Source organism: Nomascus leucogenys, chromosome 14, assembly GCF_006542625.1.
Source record: "Nomascus leucogenys isolate Asia chromosome 14, Asia_NLE_v1, whole genome shotgun sequence".
In the NCBI taxonomy this organism is placed as follows: domain Eukaryota; kingdom Metazoa; phylum Chordata; class Mammalia; order Primates; family Hylobatidae; genus Nomascus; species Nomascus leucogenys.
Window position 1 is genome coordinate 316624 of NC_044394.1, and position 19347 is coordinate 335970.

The window sequence follows — 19347 nt, forward strand, 5'->3', positions numbered from 1 at the left end:
CGTCCTTAAAGATGAAGAAACAGAGGCTCAGAGAGGGTAAGGGGCTTGCCCGGGGCCACAGAGCTACATGGCGGAGCAGGAAGCACATGTGGCAGTGGGGGCAGGCAGCCCTGGATGTGAATCCTGTGCAAATCCTGACCCCACCATTGTCAGCTCAATGACCTGGAGCAGCTGACTTACCAGGGCCTGACTTTCATTAATGGGTGAATGGAGTCATAATAGAATCTCCTGGGAGGTCACAGTAAGGATGCAGTGAGATGATGTGTATATTTCTTTAACATGGTGGAAGGGACGGGTGTATTGTCAAGATAATTCCTTTCCTCACTCCATATTTGCAGAAACAGAAATGTAGAAAATGAAGTTGCTCGCTCAGTTTTGATTCCCAGACCCCCCTTGGTTTTGGTTTCTGGATTTCCAGGGTTTTCGTGTCCCTTGTCCTACCTGGTGGAGGGCAGAGGGTGTGACCATCTCTCAGGGCCCCTCCAGCTGCAGCTCAGCTATGGAACCCTGAGAGGGAGGGCTCTCCTGGAGCCTGGAGTGTGACTCCTGCTTGACCCCTCAAGGGCTGGGGTACTTGGAGCTGATGCAGGAGGCACTTTGGGGGCAGGTGGCAGGTGATTCAGCCACACATCCTAGACTTCAAATGTCTCCTTCTCCTCTTCCCCATCAGGCCCTGATGTCCCTGTTCGTTTTGGCCTCCAAGGATGGTTGGGTGGACATCATGTACGATGGGCTGGATGCTGTGGGCGTGGACCAGCAGGTAGGGCTGAGGTGGGCAGGGTCCATCTGTGGGCTCAGGTCACTCAGCATGGGCTGATTCCAGGACAGAATGAGCAAGGCAGGGTGGCAAAATGCCATGAAAGAAGCATCACATTTTACAGCAGAGGCTGTTGCTGGTAGCCTGTGGGCCAAATCTGGGCATGTTTTATTGGTCCACAACATGTTTAACATTTTTTGAATTAGTGATGAATATTTTTAAACTGGTGAATTTGGGCTGTGTGCAGTGGCTCACCCCTGTAATGCCAGTGCATTGGGAGGCCTATAGGCAAGAGGATCACTTGAGGCCAGGAGTTGGAGACCAGCCTGGGCATCATAGCCAGACCCCCAGCTCTACAAAAAATAAAAACAATTAGCCAGGCGTGGTGGTATCATCTGGAGTCCCAGCTGAGGTGGGAGGATCTCTTGAGCCCAGGAGTTCGAGGCTGCAATAAGCTGTGATCGCACCACTGCACTCCAGCCTAAGCAATAGAACAAGACTCTGTCTCTCTTAAAAAAAGGAAAAAAAATGGTGAGTTTTAGACAGAAATTCAGATTTGTGTCTACTCAGGAAAAGTCTGAAGATCTGGGAACACTGGGCTTGCATTCCCTCAGGGCAGGAGTCAGCCAGAACAAAGAGGCAGTTTTGGATGGAGAATCTACTCTCCCCTTTACCACAGTCCCTGCCCCTCCCTACTGCTTCACATCAAACCCACACCATTCATTTCCATCGCCTGTCAGGTGGCTGTAGCTATTTGGGTTTGCAGGAACCCAGGCTGTGGGCAGCTCCTAAGACAGCTTGCCCTGGGGCTGATGCCTCCGCCTGTCCTTCCTGCTCCCCGCCAGCCCATCATGAACCACAACCCCTGGATGCTGCTGTACTTCATCTCGTTCCTGCTCATTGTGGCCTTCTTTGTCCTGAACATGTTTGTGGGTGTGGTGGTGGAGAACTTCCACAAGTGTCGGCAGCACCAGGAGGAAGAGGAGGCCCGGCGGCGGGAGGAGAAGCGCCTACGAAGACTGGAGAAAAAGAGAAGGAGTAAGGAGAAGCAGATGGCTGGTCGGTAGTCTTTCCACCTCTCTCTGGGTCGTGCTTGACCTTGGCCTTGCGACTGCAGGGGGCTAGGCGCTGGGGCCGGGGGCAGGGAGAAGAGGCTCCCACCCCCCTCCTCACCTCCTTCCCCCCAAGAGCATGTCTGCCTCTAGAGCGAGCATGAAGCAGACCACTTCAGCCCCATGGGTAGGGGGAGCTGTCCCCACCCTGGGGGCTCCCAGGACCTTGGCATCATCCTCCCCAGATGATGCCAAATGGAGGTTGACACCCAGCCTCCCCGAGCTTGACTCTCAGAGGAGCCTCATTGGCTGCTCCACTGCCCCATGCCAGCATCCAGAGGCCCAGGGTGGGCAGCAAGCCTCTCAACCCTGCACCCACCTAGTGTCTGCAGCTGCCGAGCAAAGCCTCAGCAGAACTCAGTAATGGACAACAGTGTGAAAGAGAACCCAGACACCCCTCCCTCCCTATCTCTAACAAAACTTTCTACCATCATATGTATATATTTCTGCTAAACTAAAAAAAAAAAAAAAGCAAAAACGAAAACAAAAAAAGAAAACTCCCCTTGGCTTGGGGAAGTTCTGGAATAACCTGGGGCCCTGCAGCCCCTCACCTCCTCACCTGTGCTCCCCAGCATCTCTTGGCATTGGGTGAGTGAAGCCCCCATCCATCCGTCCTCAAGCCCTTATGCCACGGGTGGGCCGAGACTAAGTGAGAAGACAGAGGCCAGGAAGGATGTGAGGCACACAGCAGGCGCCCAGGCCCCTTTGTTTCTGGGGCATCCACAGGTGCGTCTGCACCTGTCTCCCTCTCTCCTGGGCTCCAGGGCTCCCATCTGCCTGGTACAGTGTAATCTCCCCACCTCTCTCTCTCAGTCACGGCCCACGTCTCCCTAAGTGTCTTTGTGTGTGGGTTTCTCTAAGCCTTTGTGTGTCTGTCTGTGTGTCTCTCTCTGTTTGGGGTGAGGGTTTCCCATGCTCTCTTCACCTTTTCACAAATCGTCTTCCTTCCGCCGATAAGATGGGTGCGGTGGCCTGAGTTTTCCTTTGGTGTGTTCACATGTGAGTACCACCAAATGAGTGAGGGGTTGCCGTGCCCCTGCCTCCCCTCTGCCCTCAGCTCTATCTCCTGCAGCCTGGGAGTGGCACTCTGAGGAGAGGGAGAGTGTGGGAGTTGCAGACGAGGGTGGAGGTGGGAGGGGGGCTGTGTTCCCTGTGAAGAGCGGGAGCTGCTCCAGGATGTGGGGGAGACACTGGCCTCTGGGCAGCAATGGGAGGTGCCGTTCTCCATGTCCCCCACCCTCACTATCAGCACCCCCAAGGCCTTCTGCTCAGCTCCGGGTAGGGGTCCAGGCTAGGCTTCCCTGTGGATGTCTGCAGCTGAGCAAGTGCACTGTCCCCCGTGGCCACCGTCCCACTCCTGTTCCATCCTCCCCACCCCCTCTTCACAGTCGGGCAGATGGAATTCTTTTGGCAGGCGGCACTTGTGGCCCCGGCTGCCCAGCTGGCTCCCCTTCTGGGGTCTGTAGCTGTCTCAGGTGCAGCTGAGGCCACAATGCAGGAGAAGCGGACATCTGTTCCGATGACCGGCTGCCTGCCCCTCCCGGTGCCTCCCTGCCCCGTGACCCTGACCAGCTAGCCACGTTGCTTGTCTTCCTCAAGTGCCCTGTGCCCCCAGCTTCGGGCTGGGCATTCAGAGCCAGCCACCCATGCTCAGCGCACCCCACCCATAGGCAGAGTGAGGTGGGAGCTGAGGGGAAGCCGCCCCTGAGGGGCCCTGCCCAGCGCACCTGGTCCGGCCAGTGACCAATGTCGTGTTTCGTTCTTTTAGATCTAATGCTGGACGATGTAATTGCTTCCGGCAGCTCAGCCAGCGCTGCGTCAGGTACTGCGTCTGGGGTGTGGGCTCATGCGCGTGGGGACATGCTCTTCACTCCCTCCCCGTGGCTCATTGATTCTATCCTCTTGGGGTGAAGGGGCGAGGGTCCCTGGGGCCCCCAAGAGGGCAGGGGCTGAAGCGCTGGGCTCTGCAGCATCCCGCAGGCCTGCGCCAAACTGGACGGGAGGCGAGGGCCTGAGGCCTCTCTGCTGACGCCCTTTGGAGAGCCCACCTTCCCAGCAAGGGCTTCCTTGGCCAGCCAAGCTCCCCACCTCCTGCTACCTCTTCCCTCCTGTGCCTCCTCCTTGTAGCTCACCGGTCGATTATTAGAGCTGCAAATCTCTCCTGTCTCCTTTTGTCTGAGGGGAGACTTTGATCCAAGGCAGCAGGATGAGAGGAGCAGAGAGGGGAAGGATTTGTTTTAAAAATGTAACGATGAATAATTGAACAGACTCATTAATAGTCAAGTGATCACGGTGGCTGCGTCATCGCTACAAACAGCAGGAATTGGGAATCAAAGGCCTGAGTTGGCCATGAGCTTCTTCCAAAAAAAGCCAAAGATTTGGGAGTGACTTGGGTCCTTATTTGCAAGAGCCATGTTTCTGGGAAGACCTTCCTGGTCCAGCCCACCCTCCATGGTCCCTCGGTCCCCTGCTCCCCTCTCCCCCACTGGCCCCCAGATGGAGATGTGGAGGCTCATGGAGTCTGCGGCAGGGCTGTGGGGCCTCATAATACTATGTCTCCAGCTGGTGGTTCCCAAGCTGTTCATCCCCAAGGCCCCCAGTTATCATCTCCTCCAACAGACTTCACACTTTAGAAGGCTGTCTGTGAAGTTAAGAGCACTTCAATAATGACTTTCTTTCATCATTTTTACTAATCAGAGGCGCATCTAATCGCTAATCACAGCTTCTGAGTTGCAGAAGCTTACGCACTAAATGACGGCAAAGAAAGACCATTTCATCATTAAATTAGTCTGTGGGGCCTTAACACAGGCAAAGTATAGGGTTTCTTTCAAGCTTTTTGAAGTATTGGAAAGAACATAAGGGCTGGGCACGGTAGCTCACACCTGTAATCCTAGCACTTTGGGAGGCTGAGGCGGGTGGATCATGAGGTCAGGAGTTTGAGACCAGCCTGGCTAACATGGTGAAACCCCGTCTCTACTAAAAATACAAAAATTAGCCGGGCGTGGTGGTACGCGCTTCTAGTCCCAGCTACTCGGGAGGCTGAGGCAGGAGAATCGCTTCAACCCGGGAGGCGGAGGTTACAGTGAGCCAAGATCGCGCCACTGCACTCCAGCCTGGGTGACAGAGCGAGACTCCATTTCAAAAAAAAAAAAGAAAAAAGAGAGTGAGAACATAAGGACCCCCATGGCTGCTGCAGGCTTGGAACTTCAGTCTGGGAACCACTGGCTCCGCTTTCCCCACTCCCCTGGAAGCTAGAATCAGGCAGATGCTGCCCTGGGGATGTTGGGCGTCATGATCTGTGGGGCCTCAGGGGCCCACCCAAGAGAGAACCCCTGAACCTCCATTGAGTAGGTCATCCCTGAGGCCCTCCGTGCTATGGCCCCGTGATGCTAAGCAGTGGTGTTTGGCATTGAGAGACTGCCTCTCTGGGGCTCAGGAGTCTCTGGCTGGTTTGTGTCTGGATTGCCAGGGTCCCCACATCTCTGCATCAGGCTGTCTTGCAAATTCCTGACTTGTTAGGGGATGAGGGGAGGGAGGGAAGAAGTGGCCTTCAGCTTTTCCCTTACGGGCCCACCTGGTTTGTAGACTGAAGTGTGCACACTTTCACACTCACCCCAAAACATCCTAGCACGGGGCTGGCCCACAGAGACTTTTCCACCTTGGGTGTTATCCCAGAAATCAACATATGCAGACTCTCATGGCCCCTAAGACGCGACTCGCCCACTCACTGCTAAACACTCTCGTGACCCTTGCACTGCACTCCCATTCTGGGTATCTTCTGCTGTGTTCCTGAAGTGGATGGACCCCACTGTATCCTGGGGTGGCACACGCAGGCCTGTACACCAGTGGCTGTTGATGAGGACTCAGAGACCCTGAACAAGGGCTCAGATCATCCCATATCCCACTTCCTAGGACCTGGAGTTTTGCGTGGCCTATGCCAGAGCTTTTCAAACTTCCATGTGCATACGAATCACCTGGAAAGCATAAACACAGATTGCTGGGCCTTACCCCAGAGGTTCTCCTACAGCGGTGCAAATGCACTGATCTACCCACCAGGGGGATGGGGACAGAGTCAAATGCAGTCCAGGGCTGCTGGGAATCAAACACGTGCACCACACCTCCCTGCTAGCACTCCTGTCCTGGTGCTGCTCCCAGCAGGAGGGGGAGAGCCAGACCCTAGGGAAAGGCAGAAGAGCAGAGCCTGATTATCAGGGGAATGGGCCTGACCAGATGCCTGGGTCCACTCCGGCTTCCCAGATAGAGGGAGGGACCGGGGCTGCTGGGTCATCAGGCTGCCCCAGGGGATGGCTAAGCCTCCAACACCAGCTCCACTCTCCTTGGCCACCTGCGGCATCGACCTCCACTCACTCACCCTCTTTCCTTCCACCAGGCCGGGACCCAGTGATCAGGCCTGGCCACGGCAGCTGAAGGTGTGGCCTCTGCCGTGGGGGGCCTGCGTCCTTGGGAGTGACCCCGTCTTCCGCCTACTCATTGCCACTCCCCTTTGCAAACCCTCCGCCCTGGCCATGCCTTGGGCTCCCCATGACTCCTACTAACTCACTGTGCCTGTTGCCTTGCAGCCCTCCTCCTGCACCCCTCCTCCCTCCCTGCCCCTAACTGGGGGCCTGGGCCGCCCTAGATATGCCCTTCCCCCCACTGTCTGACTCTGGTATTTTCTCCACCTAAGGCAGCTCATCCTGGTGGGAGGCAGGGAGGTGGTGCCACAGCTACCAATGCATCAGTGACCACAGGTCCAGGCTCCTCCTGGGGTACGGTTGGAGCTCTCAAAGCAGCAGGCTTGCCCAAGGCTCCTCCCACGGGCTTTCTATTTCTTCCCCACACCCGGGTGCTTGCCTGCAGAGCCGAGGTCCAGAGAGCAGCAAAGGGGGGTGGCATCGCTAGGCCCCAACTGTGGAGGCCTTTGGGCAGACCATCCAGGGGTGTCCTCTGGGCCAAAGCCTCAAAGCCTTGTGTCTGTACCCACCTGGCAACTGGCGAGGGACTCAGGCTGGAAGTTCGGGTCCAGCTCGGTCATGCCTCGTAGCTAGCTGAATGACTCACTTTTTGCCTGGCTTCATCCTCTCCCTCTGAAAAACAAAGGGGTTGCCCAAGGAGATGCTGATCAGATTGGCCTGGTACTCTTCGGACCTGCGCTCTAATGGGGGATTTCTGGCAGCCTCAGCACCTGCCGTCTGGGGTAGGGGCCAGGGTGGAGGGGCGTTTGTACGGACCTCAGGGGCCAGGACCTGTCTATAAGCAGATGCCCTGCCTCAGTCCTCCTGCCCCGCCTTCCTTCTGGGCCTCTTGGGAGAGGGTCCCGGCTGAATTGAAGCCCACCTACCCCACAGACTCCTAGCGCAAGGCCAGAGTTGGTGGGAGCAGCTGCTCCATTTGGCCTGGAACTGCCTACAGAGTCAGGCTGGGGTGACGGGGAGAGGGGGCAACTCTCCCAGCCTCTCCTCTACATTGTCTCAGCTAATAATGGGGCTAACAAGGAGCCGCTTTTTCTAACCTAATTGTATTCAAACATTTTAGTTAATTCTCCATTCATATTTTAGCATAATGGGATCGGGTGCTCTCGGCATTTATGGAGATTAATGCAGAGAAAACGTTCCGGCTGCTCGGGCAATGCAGGGCGACTAGCGCCCTCTGGTTCTTGTGGTACTCAAGGAAGGAAGGAAGAGGCCCGGCCCACCCGGCCCACCCTCCACCATCGCGGTGTGGATGACCCGTAGCCTCCTGTCCTCCCTTGCCCTAGGCTCTCTAGCCCCACACTCTTGGGGCTCTGTTCTCGAACAAACAGAGCCACAGTTGGCTGGCCGATCTCTGAAAACAGGAAGATGGCCTCATGCACGCCTAAGGCGCAGCAGAGTGCCGGGCACTGTCTGCTCCGTGGTCATCCACACCTCAAGGCCGATGCTGGAGAGTGGCCAGGTGGGCCCAGAGCATGGCAGCCCACGAGGCTGGATGTGCAATACGTGGGTGCTCTTCTTCCTTCAGCCTCGGGTGGGGGCCCACCCCAGGCCGCTCCTTGCCTCAGTTTACCTCTCTGTTCAATGGTCCTATGCATGGGAAAGGACAGTTACATCTGAGCTGGCCTGGGCCCAAAGCTTCCTGCTGCCCCTAAGCCAGCTACCCCTGGCTCAGGCCTCAGAGGCGGCAGCCCTCACTGGCTGGCTTCCCCCTAGACCTCCTGAGATGGGGAAGGGCTGTCTGGGACCTGAGGCTGCCACACACCTCCCCGTGAAAAGCCTCTTCCTTCTTTGTGGCTTCGTGGGAGACCAATCTGTCAACCTCCTCCCGAGAACATGTGCCCCAACTTGGCCTGGCCCTTCCTCAGCACCTGGAAGAGGGCCCCCCTGAAATCTCCTGCCCCCAGATTTATCCTGCCTCCTTGGCAGCCCAACCTTCTGGCTCCGTGATTTTCATAACTAAGTGGTTCACTAATTACGAGAGAAATATTATGCCTCTGACAGATCTCAGACAGTGCTTCCAGCCCGGCCTGCAGTCTAAGGCTGCCCAAACACCCAGGAGCAGGCTGGGCAGTGCCTCATTAGAAACTGGGTGAGTCCAACAGGTGGGACCCTCCCAGCTTGAGTCTGGGATGGAGCAGAGCCCCAAGGCCTCCCCTCTCGCCCTCACTGACATGAGGGTGCAGGAGGCCCAGGCCCTGCCCTCTGGAGGCCCTCTGGGTGGGTCAGTGCAGCCAGCCAAGAAGATGTCCAGTTTCCAACCTCCAGTTTTATCTCCAAATCCCAGCTCTGTGTAATCTCCTCTGCTCCCCGGAGGGGCTGAGCTTGGTGAAGGAGCAAAAGCCTTTGCCTCCCTGTTGATGGAGCGTCCTCTGAGCCTGAGGAAACCAGTTGTTTTTCATCGTATCGATCTGGCCTTGCTGTGGAACACTGAGTTGAGGGTGTTATGAGGGGCTGGTGGATTTTGGAGGCTGCCTAGGGGAGGGGGCTCACCTGGCGTCTAATGTAGGTGGGGGGCTCTGCATGTCCTGATCCATCCTGCCCTCAACTGCGGCCAGTACAACAGATGCTTGGAGGGGGACATGCCCAGACGGCTGCCCCCACCAAGGGGCAGCGTGGGGAGGGCGAGGATGGTGATGATTATGGAATGTTTCAGTTCTGGCGTTAGAGGCTGGTGGCTGGGAGGGACTGGGGGTGGAGGGGTGCGGGGGGCAGGGTCCTGACGCTTGCTCCACTCTTCCCCCTGCCCCATCAGAAGCCCAGTGCAAACCTTACTACTCCGACTACTCCCGCTTCCGGCTCCTCGTCCACCACTTGTGCACCAGCCACTACCTGGATCTCTTCATCACAGGTGTCATCGGGCTGAACGTGGTCACCATGGCCATGGAGCACTACCAGCAGCCCCAGGTAGGAGCGAGTGGACCAGCCATCTGGCCTCCCCACCTCCAGCTGCGGAACCTCTGGGCAAAGTTAACACAGCCTGAGCCAGGGCACCTCTGTGCCAAGCAAGTGCTAGGCACACTACATGGGTTCCTCTTGTGCCCCTTGGAGGTGGGTATCATCTTTGTTTTATAGATGAGGACACCGAGGCTCAGAGATGTTAGTTGATGTGGCCAAGGTCACACAGAAAGGGAGTGGAGGACCTGGTTTCTTCACACAGCAAATGTTGAGTGTCTACTATGAGCTGTGCTCTGGATCTTTGAGGGTAAAAAGGCAGATGGATGCCTGCCCTTCTGGAGTTGAGATTCTAGTGAACGTCCAGCTCCAAAGCTCACCTGTGACCTTGCCACTTCTCCAGTCAGCCTCCCTTGGCTGCCTTGTCCAGCCCTCGGTTTCCCCATCCATCCAATGAGGGGGTTGAATTTGTAATGCACAAGGCCCCTTCCAGTCCTGGCATGCTGTGTCATCTAGTACATTCTCATGTGATCTCCTCACCATCTCCCAAGGAGAAAGATCCTTTAGCATAAGGTTGATTCATTCATGTGAATAAGTACCCTACTCCCTTCCGGGGTGGTGGCTAGTGGCCAGCCATCATGGCGGGAACAGAGAAGACAGGTATCGTTAGAGTTCCCCTGCCTCTCAGACCTGGGCGGTATGATGGAGGGGGCGTTAAGCCCCAGCCCTGGGCCTTAAGGGACCCTGCATCTTGCCCCCATCCCTGCCAGATTCTGGATGAGGCTCTGAAGATCTGCAACTACATCTTCACTGTCATCTTTGTCTTGGAGTCAGTTTTCAAACTTGTGGCCTTTGGTTTCCGTCGGTTCTTCCAGGACAGGTAACGGAGAAGAGGGGGGTCTCGGGGACTTGCGTAGAGATAGAAAGGAATGAGTCTCTTGGGGAAATACCCAGGAAGGCATAGTGTCTAAGACCTTTCTTAATTCCTGGGGTTCAGCCGCCACCCTGTGGCCGATGTAGGGGACTAGGGACCATCCAGGACCAGGAGATGGGAAGGCATGGAGAGAATTTGACAAGACAGGGCCTGGGGTATGCTGGCAGCTAGAAATCAATGTGACCCCTAGCCTGGGGCTTAAGAGCACAGAGCCTGGAGCCAGACTGCCTGAGCTGGACTTGAATCCTGGTCTCACCACTTACTAGCTGGTGGCCTTGGGTAAGTTACTTAACCTCTCTGTGCCTCAGTTTCCTCATTTGTAAAATGAGAGAAAATAATAGTATCCACATCACAGGGCTGTGAGATTATGAATTCCTATTCGGTTTTGAGGGTGTTTTTTGTTTTGTTTCGTTTTGTTTCTGATGCCCAGGCTGGAGTGCAGCAGCTCAGTCATGGCTCACAGCAGCCTTGACCTCCTGAACTCAAGCTGTCCTTTCACCTCAGTCTCCCGACAGGCACCCACTGCCACACGCAGCTAATTATTTTTTATTTTTATTTTTAGTAGAGACAGGGTCTCACTATGTTGCACAGGCTGTTCTCAAACTCCTGAGCTCAAGTGATCCTCCCACCTCAACCTCCCAAAGTGCTGGGACTGCAGGTGTGAGTTCCTATTTGTAAAGCCCTTAAAAGTGCCTGGTGCATAGTGAACACCATGTAAGTGCTAAATTAAAAAAAAAAAAGCAAATGAATACAAATGAAAAGCAGAGGCTTTTGAGCTAAAGTCCTAGTCCTACTCATGCCACCAGTTGGCTGTGTGGCCTTAGATAAGCCATGCCTATTCTCTGTGGGATGGGAGGCTGGACCTGCTGATGTCTGCCCTCCTTTCCAGCCCTGTCTTTCTGTGCCACGTCTGCCCCCTCCTCCAGGAACCCCCTCCCCCAACTCAGGGAGCTGTATTCTGGGCTTTCCAGGTGGAACCAGCTGGACCTCGCCATTGTGCTGCTGTCCATCATGGGCATCACGCTAGAGGAAATCGAGGTCAACGCCTCGCTGCCCATCAACCCCACCATCATCCGCATCATGAGGGTGCTGCGCATTGCCCGAGGTTGGTGCCCAGCCCACACACCTGCCCTCCTAGGGTGACCAGCACAGGGAGAGAGAGCAAGGGTCGGCTTTGTGGCTGGCCAAGGCCTGGGTGGCTGTGGGTTCCCATGGGTCTTTCTCCCAGCTTCTGCCAAGGGAGGCTGGGGACAGGGCTGAGGGTGGGGATGCCATCCCAGCAACCCCAGTCCAGCCCTGGCCCTGACTCTGCCAGCTGTCTGGCCAGGGACCCAAAGGGGCCAGCTCATGACGTTGTCCTATTCTGCAGTGCTGAAGCTGCTGAAGATGGCTGTGGGCATGCGGGCGCTGCTGGACACGGTGATGCAGGCCCTGCCCCAGGTAGCCGGAAGGTGGGGGGCCTCTGGGGAGGGGGAGGTGCTTTTCAGAGGGAAGGGGCTCAGAGAAGCTGACTGGGAGACCCAGCAGCATCGTTTCTATTTCTTCTCCTCTTTTCCAGGTGGGGAACCTGGGACTTCTCTTCATGTTGTTGTTTTTCATCTTTGCAGCTCTGGGCGTGGAGCTCTTTGGAGACCTAGGTGAGTTGGGGTAGGGGAGGGTGGAGGAGCCAGGGCTGGAGACCAGGGGGTTCCTGGACTAACATGGGCCTCTCCCCCTTTCCCTCCTCCCCCAGAGTGTGACGAGACACACCCCTGTGAGGGCCTGGGCCGGCATGCCACCTTTCGGAATTTTGGCATGGCCTTCCTAACCCTCTTCCGAGTCTCCACAGGTGACAACTGGAACGGCATTATGAAGGTAAGGGCCTAGGGTTGGCCTAGGCTCCAGGGAGGCAGCCCCACTTCCTGGGCTAGGATTCCTTGGGAAGATGAATTGGCCACAAATAAAAGCATGTGACCTTCTCTCCCCGGTGCTAGAACACTCTGGAACCGCCTCTCCCAGGAACATGCTCTGACTCACACTTGTAGTGCTCCTCTGCCCCCAGACACTCCCCCCTCCTCCCCTTCCTTCCCATCCTCCAATGCTCTGTGACACCAACCACTGCCCTCCCCAGCCTCACCCCTCTATTCCACCCTCCCCAGGACACCCTCCGGGACTGCGACCAGGAGTCCACCTGCTACAACACGGTTATCTCGCCTATCTACTTTGTGTCCTTCGTGCTGACGGCCCAGTTCGTGCTAGTCAACGTGGTGATCGCCGTGCTGATGAAGCACCTGGAGGAGAGCAACAAGGAGGCCAAGGAGGAGGCCGAACTGGAGGCTGAGCTGGAGCTGGAGATGAAGACCCTCAGCCCCCAGCCCCACTCGCCACTGGGCAGCCCCTTCCTCTGGCCTGGGGTTGAGGGCCCCGACAGCCCCGACAGCCCCAAACCTGGGGCTCCGCACCCAGCGGCCCATGCAAGATCAGCCTCCCACTTTTCCCTGCAGCACCCCACGGTGAGCAGACATCCACCCCGGCCATGAGAGGAGCTGGGGCAGGAGAAGGGTGTAGAGGGTGGCGGGCGGGAGCCAAGCGGGCAGCACGCACACCCTAGGGCTCCTCCTGGAGCCTCCCGCCCTCCGTCCTGGATGCTGAGCGAGCAGTCACTGCCCCTCCCCAGGGATGGCTGCCCACACTCACTCCACAGGGCCACCCCAGCAGACGGGCCAGCTTAGCCATGCCCTGCTCCTCCAGCCTGGTCTGGCCTCCCCTTCCTGACTCATAGGTTCAAGGCTAAGTTTTCTGTTTCCTTCTTGTTTCTTTCTTACCCTTACCCGACTGCCAAATCTCTTTCCTACCCACCCTTTAACCTGCCTGATTCTCTTCCATCTCTCCATCCTTTTATCTTCTCTTTACCCTTTACCTCTCTCTCTTTCTCTCTCCCCCCGCCGTGGGCTCTACTCATTTTCCATCTCCCATCTCTCCTTCCTCCTCCGCCTTCCCTCTTCCCCACCCCCTCCTGTCTCTTTGTTGCTGTGTGTGTGTGTGTGTTTGTGTGTGTTTTTGTGTGTGTGCATGTGTGTTGTCTGGGTGTCACCTCTTTCTCCCCCTGTGTCTCTCGTCAATCCCCTTCCACGACACTTCCCATCACTGACCTCTGACCCCCGCTCCCCTGCCTCTCCGGCTCCCCTTATGGGCTGGCTCCCCAGGACAGGCAGCTGTTTGACACCATATCCCTGCTGATCCAGGGCTCCCTGGAGTGGGAGCTGAAGCTGATGGACGAGCTGGCAGGCCCAGGGGGCCAGCCCTCTGCCTTCCCTTGTGCCCCCAGCCTGGGAGGCTCCGACCCACAGGTTACTGTGCCCCTGTGCTGTGCCCTCTCCCCTGACCGCGCTGGGCTGTGCCACGCTGTGCCATGCTTCTGGGGAAGTTGGGAGTGTTCCTGCCCACTGGGTATCTGTAGAAAGTGCAGCCTCGGGGCCTCAGTTGAGTGCAAGAAGCAGTCAGGGGTTCTTCTAGGCTGAGTTCACCTCCTGAAAAGAGCTGGAAGGCAGGGCTGCTGAGATTGCCCCTCTGATGAGAAGACTGTGGAGGAAGAGCTTGGGGAGGGGAGAGGGGATTTGTAGGAATCTGGAAGAGAAAAGGGGGGATGGGGCAGAAGATAAGTTAGCAGTGGGACCTTAGGGGGTGGAGGGAAGGAGGTATCAGATCCAGGGAGGAAGGCCTCTGGAGACAGTGTAGGTGGCCAGGGAGCCCTCTGCCAAGCTGCAGTCTGTCTATCCACTCGTGTCCAGCACACACTTGCCAGTCGTCAGTTTGGTGGCTTTTTAAGCCGTGGAGCCCACTGGGCATGGTGAGTGCTGTCAGGAGTCACTGATTTCTGTCCTGAGAGAGATAGAAGGCTCCAGCTGGGAGTGGATTTTGAGAACTTGGTGTGAAATAGGACTTGGCTTCCTGCCCAAGCCCGGCCCCTTCCCACAGCGCCACATGGCCCTCTCCCCCAGTCCCATCTAATTCCAGGTCTTCTACTTTCTGGGCTGTTCCTGCCCTCCTCCCCTCCTCTTGATCCCCTCACCACCACCCACTACCACGTGACAGAGGGCCCCACCCTCCCTCCACCTAGGTGAGAGGCTGCAGACCCGGAGTGGAGACAGGTGTCAGCTACAGATAGAAAAGCTGAGTCCTCCAGAGGCCCTTTTGGGTGGCGGGACAGGCAGGTTCTTAGGAAGCCTTTAGCCTGATCCCAAAAATATGGACAGTGATCCTCACGTGGGAAGGGACCTTGCCTCTTGTTGGGATTCAGTCTCAGATCTGGCAATGACCTAGAATGATCAGTGGGAAAGCGAGTCCCTTTCTGAGGCCTCCCCTTCCTAAAAGAGGCTCACAGGGAAAGGTTGTGGGAGAAGAGGACACGATGGGAAGGTGATGGGGCTCCGGGAGGGATGGTCCAACTGTCCCCTAGCATCCCGTGGGCACTGAGGCACTCCCTGGCTCCCAGGTGAGCCAGCCAGATGGTGTGGCGGCCCACCCGAGTGTGCCCACTTCGGGCGGACGGGAGGAGAACACTTCCCAGAGCCCAAGTTGGAGAGGGCGGGCGGGCTGCAGGCAGGCGGAGGAGGGCCCACGAGGGGAGAAGCCAGAATCTGGGGGCAGGCCAAGTCCTGCTAGGCTGTTGGAAGCCGAGAGAATAGGCAGAAAACAGCCGTCAGATTGGCTGCATTGTCCCCGGCGCCCGCCGTGCCGCTCTGTCTGTGCCGGGAGGAGAGACAGTGCTTTACTGGCCTTTCTTCATTTTTTTTTTTTTTTTTGGTATCATCTTTTTGAGAGTGAAAGCCCTCAGTCCTCCCGCTCCCTCCCTGGGTGGTGGTGTGGGAGGGCTGGGAAGGCTCCTGGGGTATCTTTAGAATGCGTTTCTGTGTCTCCTCGCTTTGTCAGTGTTTGCTCTGGCTCTTCAGTGCCTGCCGCAGCCTCTCTGATCAGAGCAGGGGGTTGAAGTGGGTGCGGGGAGGCACTGTCAACTTGTTTGGGGAAAGGGTGGGGAGAGAGAAGGGATGCCTTTTTTCCCGCCCCCTGTGCTTCGTGCAAAAGGGGAAGTGGGGACTGAGAGACAGCGTGTGTGTGCGTGTGCACGCGCGTGTGCGCTGTCCTGGTTTCTCATGCCTGATCATCTCTCTCCCTGTCTAGATCCCTCTAGCTGAGATGGAGGCTCTGTCTCTGACGTCAGAGGTTGTGTCTGAACCGTCCTGCTCTCTAGCTCTGACGGATGACTCTTTGCCTGATGACATGCACACACTCTTACTTAGTGTCCCGGAGAGCAATGTACATACACACTGCCCTCACTGCTCCCGGCCACCCCGGGGCTGGGCTGGCTGCAGGGCTCCAGATTGGCCCAGGGAGGGTCCTGGGGCCGCCTCCTCTCAGTTTGCTGCCAGGCTCCACCCAGAGGCATCAGCTGTCAGGCCCACGGTGGCCCATGCTTTGCTGGCACAAGGTCTTCAGGTCCCCCACTGGCGACAAAGAGATTAGATACGATTAAATTGGGGCCTTGCCCTGAAGGGTATAGGGGCAATGGCAGCCATTATGGAAAAGTGAATCCAGACACCCAGGAGTGACACGGCCCAAAACAGGTGTCATCAGAGTCAGTCTATGAATTTGGAGCCCTGTGCAAGCCAGCCCTCCCTGTCCCTGCCCCCTCCTCCCCACCCCACCCTACCCCCCCACAACATGAGACCTTCACACCACGTGGGTGAGAGCCACCACTGCCATGCCCTTCTTCACCTGGGGCGCTGTTCCTATCTCCTCCGTCACTGTCCCTGTGTGTCCCTGCGTCTTCACCAAACTCAGTGGGGTGAAAGGGGCTTCTCTGTGCTCTGACAGCTTCCCTACCCTTTCCCTTCTCCAGCTCCCATCCCTTCTGACTGTGAGCAGCCCCCTCCTCCCCACTGTTCCCCTCCTGTTGTCAGAGGAGGGCCCAGCTGAGGCAGGGACTGGACCACCGGCTGGGGTGTCCCTAGGGGTCTTGGGTGGCTGGCAGAAGTGGAGCCTGGGGCTGAGACGGGAAGCAAAGTAAGATTGTCCTCCAACTTAGCCATCCTCAGGCCTGCTGGGGCTATTTAACTGGCTGGGCCTGCATGGGTACAGGACCCCTACAGCCTCCCTGGGAACAAGGGGTGAAGGGTTCAGGGGGAAGGGGGTCACAGAGTGATGGAGAAACCACTTGAGAACAAACCTAGGCTCCCTCATGCTGGAGTCCAAGGCTGAGTACCTCCCTTCTCTGAAACAGAGCAACAACCCCACTCCCACCCCAAGTCTGTCCACTAAGGGAGCAGCTGAATTTGGCCTCCACTTTCACCTGCCAGAGTTATTGGTTAAAGTGGAGGTCAGGGAGCCAGCTGTGACACGCTTCTGGTGGTCATCTGCCATTCAACCCACCTGAACCCAACCCAGGCCCTGTGCTGGGACCTGGGGCTGCTGTAAGACCTGGATGAACAGCCTGCAACCTGCAAGCTCTCCTGAGCTGCCTGGTCCCTGCTCCTTGGGAGGGTCCTCTCCCCCTCACCTCCACCCACCCCCCGACAGCACAGGGTTGTAGGGGCTGCTGTTGGCCTTTTTTTTTTTTTTTTTTTTTTTTGAGACAGGGTCTCACTCTGTTGCCTAGGCTAGAGTGCAGTGATACGATCCCAGCTCACTATAGCTTTGACCCCCTGGGCTCAAGCAATCCTCCCACCTCAGCCTCCGGAGTAGCTGGGATTACAGGTGCCACACCACCATATCCAGCTAAATTTTTTTTTTTTCTTTTGAAATGGGGTTTTGCCATGTTGCCCAGGCTGGTCTCAAACTCCTGAGCTCAAGCAATCTGCCCACCTTGGCCTCCCAAAGTGCTGAGATTGCAGGCATGAGCCACCAGCCACTGTGCCTGGCCTGCTGTTAGCTTTTAATCCTCCCCTGAGCTGCTCTGGGTCAGGGCCCCAGCCCATCCCTGTGGACACCGGGACTCCCTTCAGAGCCTCTAAATGGGGCCTTTAGAACGAGCTTGTGAGCCACCTGCAGGGCTGGAGGCTGGGGGCTGCTCTCCCTTCTCTGGATACCTCCCCGCCCCTCCACCACCACAGTGGGAGCTTAAAGGTGATGCAATGTGTGCAGTTTTGCAGGGGGTGGGGGGCAGGGCCTGCAGACTCTCCCAGCTGCCCAGACCCCCTCCTACCTGCTTCCTCCCCGGGTGTGGAGGGCTCATCCCTGTGTCTACCCCTCTCCCCAGCCATGCTCACGCCCATCTCTACCTTGTCCTGGGAGGGCATGGGGGTGAGGGCTGGGTGGGAGGCGCTGCTGCTTTCTATTGTCAGCGCTGCCTCAGTTACCAAACCCAGAAACACCCTCTTTCTCCACCTCCCTCCCCTGTTCCTTTTGCAGATGCAGCCCCACCCCACGGAGCTGCCAGGACCAGACTTACTGACTGTGCGGAAGTCTGGGGTCAGCCGAACGCACTCTCTGCCCAATGACAGCTACATGTGTCGGCACGGGAGCACTGCCGAGGGGCCCCTGGGACACAGGGGCTGGGGGCTCCCCAAAGCTCAGTCAGGTACCAGGGCTAGAGCAGGCCAATTTGGCTCACACAGGGAGATTCCATCCTGGCCTAAGCCAGTCCTGATCTGAGGGGACGGGGAACTGAGGCAGCCAAAGAGGTCTCTCTGACCTCAGGGGAGCCTCCAGCCTGGGGGAATGGCTCTGAGTCCAGGGGGTAAGGGTAGAGGCCCTGATGAGGGGGAGACAGTGGAAGGGAGGGCTCAGGTGGGAGCCTGCTCCCCTGAACCTGCCAGCTGCATTCTCTCCCCCCCACCCCTCCCCTGCTTCCCTCCCTCCACAGGCTCCGTCTTGTCCGTTCACTCCCAGCCAGCAGATACCAGCTACATCCTGCAGCTTCCCAAAGATGCACCTCATCTGCTCCAGCCCCACAGCACCCCAACCTGGGGCACCATCCCCAAACTGCCCCCACCAGGACGCTCCCCTTTGGCTCAGAGGCCACTCAGGCGCCAGGTGAGCAGATGTGGAAAGGCAGGCACAGGCCTGGGGGCTGGACCCTCTGCTGCTGGTGATAACCTGGGTTGACACTTTCATTCTTCCAGCAAATATTTATTGTGTGCCAGTGATGTGCCAGGCTCAGTTGCAGATACCAGGGACACGGTACTGGGCAAAGCAGAGGTGGTCTGTGCCTTCTTAAAATTTGTGCCAGGTTCCTTGTTCCACTGAGGAGGCCTGGAGACCAGAAGGGGTAGTGCTTGCCCAGGGTCACACCTATCTGGTCGGAAGTAGAACCCCAGTCTCTGATCTTTCCTTCCTCACCAACCACAGCTGCCTCCCAATTCTTCTCCACACTTTGGACGGAGCTATGGGGCACAAGGCAGGTTTTAAGTGTCTTCACTTTTGGCCAAGCCAGGGGCCCACCTTCCAGAGCCCACATTCCTTTTTTTTTTTTTTTTTGAGTTTTGCTCTTGTTGCCCAGGCTGGAGTGCAATGGCACGATCTCGGCTCCCCGCAACCTCCGCCTCCTGGGTTCAAGCGATTCTCCTGCGTCAGCCTCCCGAGTAGCTGGGAATACAGGCATGCGCCACCATGCCTGGATAATTTTGTATTTTTAGTAGAGATGGGGGTTTCTCCATGTTGGTCAGGCTAATCTCGAACTCCCGACCTCAGGTGATCCGGCCGCCTCAGCCTCCCAAAGTGCCGGGATTAAAGGCGTGAGCCACCGCGCCCGGCCCCAGAGACCACCTGTGATAAGGCCACAGCCCATGCCATGTGTGTGTCCTGAGGCATGAGCGTGGACACATGAGAATCTCAATCCCACATGGTTGGGGGAGCAGGCACAGCCTTTATCCATTCTGCAAATAGTCACTAAGCAGCCTCTGTGTGCCAGGCACCGGGGACGCAGCCCCTGCCCCCTGAAGCTCACAGTCTAATAGTGGAGACATACCTGCCATCAGATCATTGTAGCCTCAGCTCACAGCTGCCAGACACCCATGTGTGGGGGGCAGCAGGGACACAGAAGAGGAAGGGGTCGGTTTTACTTGGGGACGGAGACTGTCACACACTGTGTCACAGAGAACCTGAGTCCGTAAAATCGAGGGATTCTTGCCAATCAGGAAGGGTATTCAGAGCCAAAGGGGAAGTCTAGGCAGAGGCAGGGAGGCATGAAGGAGCCAGCTC

The 19347-nt window shown here is 57.1% G+C and overlaps 1 protein-coding gene across 19 annotated transcripts in view; it reads left to right on the plus strand.

The window, feature by feature from the left end:
• CACNA1G (calcium voltage-gated channel subunit alpha1 G) overlaps nucleotides 1–19347 on the plus strand; it is a 65267-nt gene that overhangs the window by 44135 nt on the left and 1785 nt on the right. For 3 of the 19 annotated variants that reach the window (XM_030827448.1, XM_030827446.1, XM_030827450.1), the window contains 14 exons: nucleotides 671–760; nucleotides 1603–1795; nucleotides 3638–3691; nucleotides 9097–9248; nucleotides 10007–10116; nucleotides 11142–11275; nucleotides 11540–11610; nucleotides 11729–11807; nucleotides 11903–12024; nucleotides 12309–12662; nucleotides 13356–13499; nucleotides 15331–15465; nucleotides 17557–17725; nucleotides 18011–18180. In XM_030827448.1, coding sequence (XP_030683308.1) covers nucleotides 671–760; nucleotides 1603–1795; nucleotides 3638–3691; nucleotides 9097–9248; nucleotides 10007–10116; nucleotides 11142–11275; nucleotides 11540–11610; nucleotides 11729–11807; nucleotides 11903–12024; nucleotides 12309–12662; nucleotides 13356–13499; nucleotides 15331–15465; nucleotides 17557–17725; nucleotides 18011–18180 — 1977 coding nt within the window. Of the gene's footprint in view, nucleotides 1–670; nucleotides 761–1602; nucleotides 1817–3637; nucleotides 3692–9096; nucleotides 9249–10006; nucleotides 10117–11141; nucleotides 11276–11539; nucleotides 11611–11728; nucleotides 11808–11902; nucleotides 12025–12308; nucleotides 12663–13355; nucleotides 13500–15330; nucleotides 15466–17556; nucleotides 17726–18010; nucleotides 18181–19347 lie in introns of all 19 variants that reach the window. The other 16 variants (XM_030827454.1, XM_030827459.1, XM_030827449.1 and 13 more) reach the window with 9 other exon arrangements.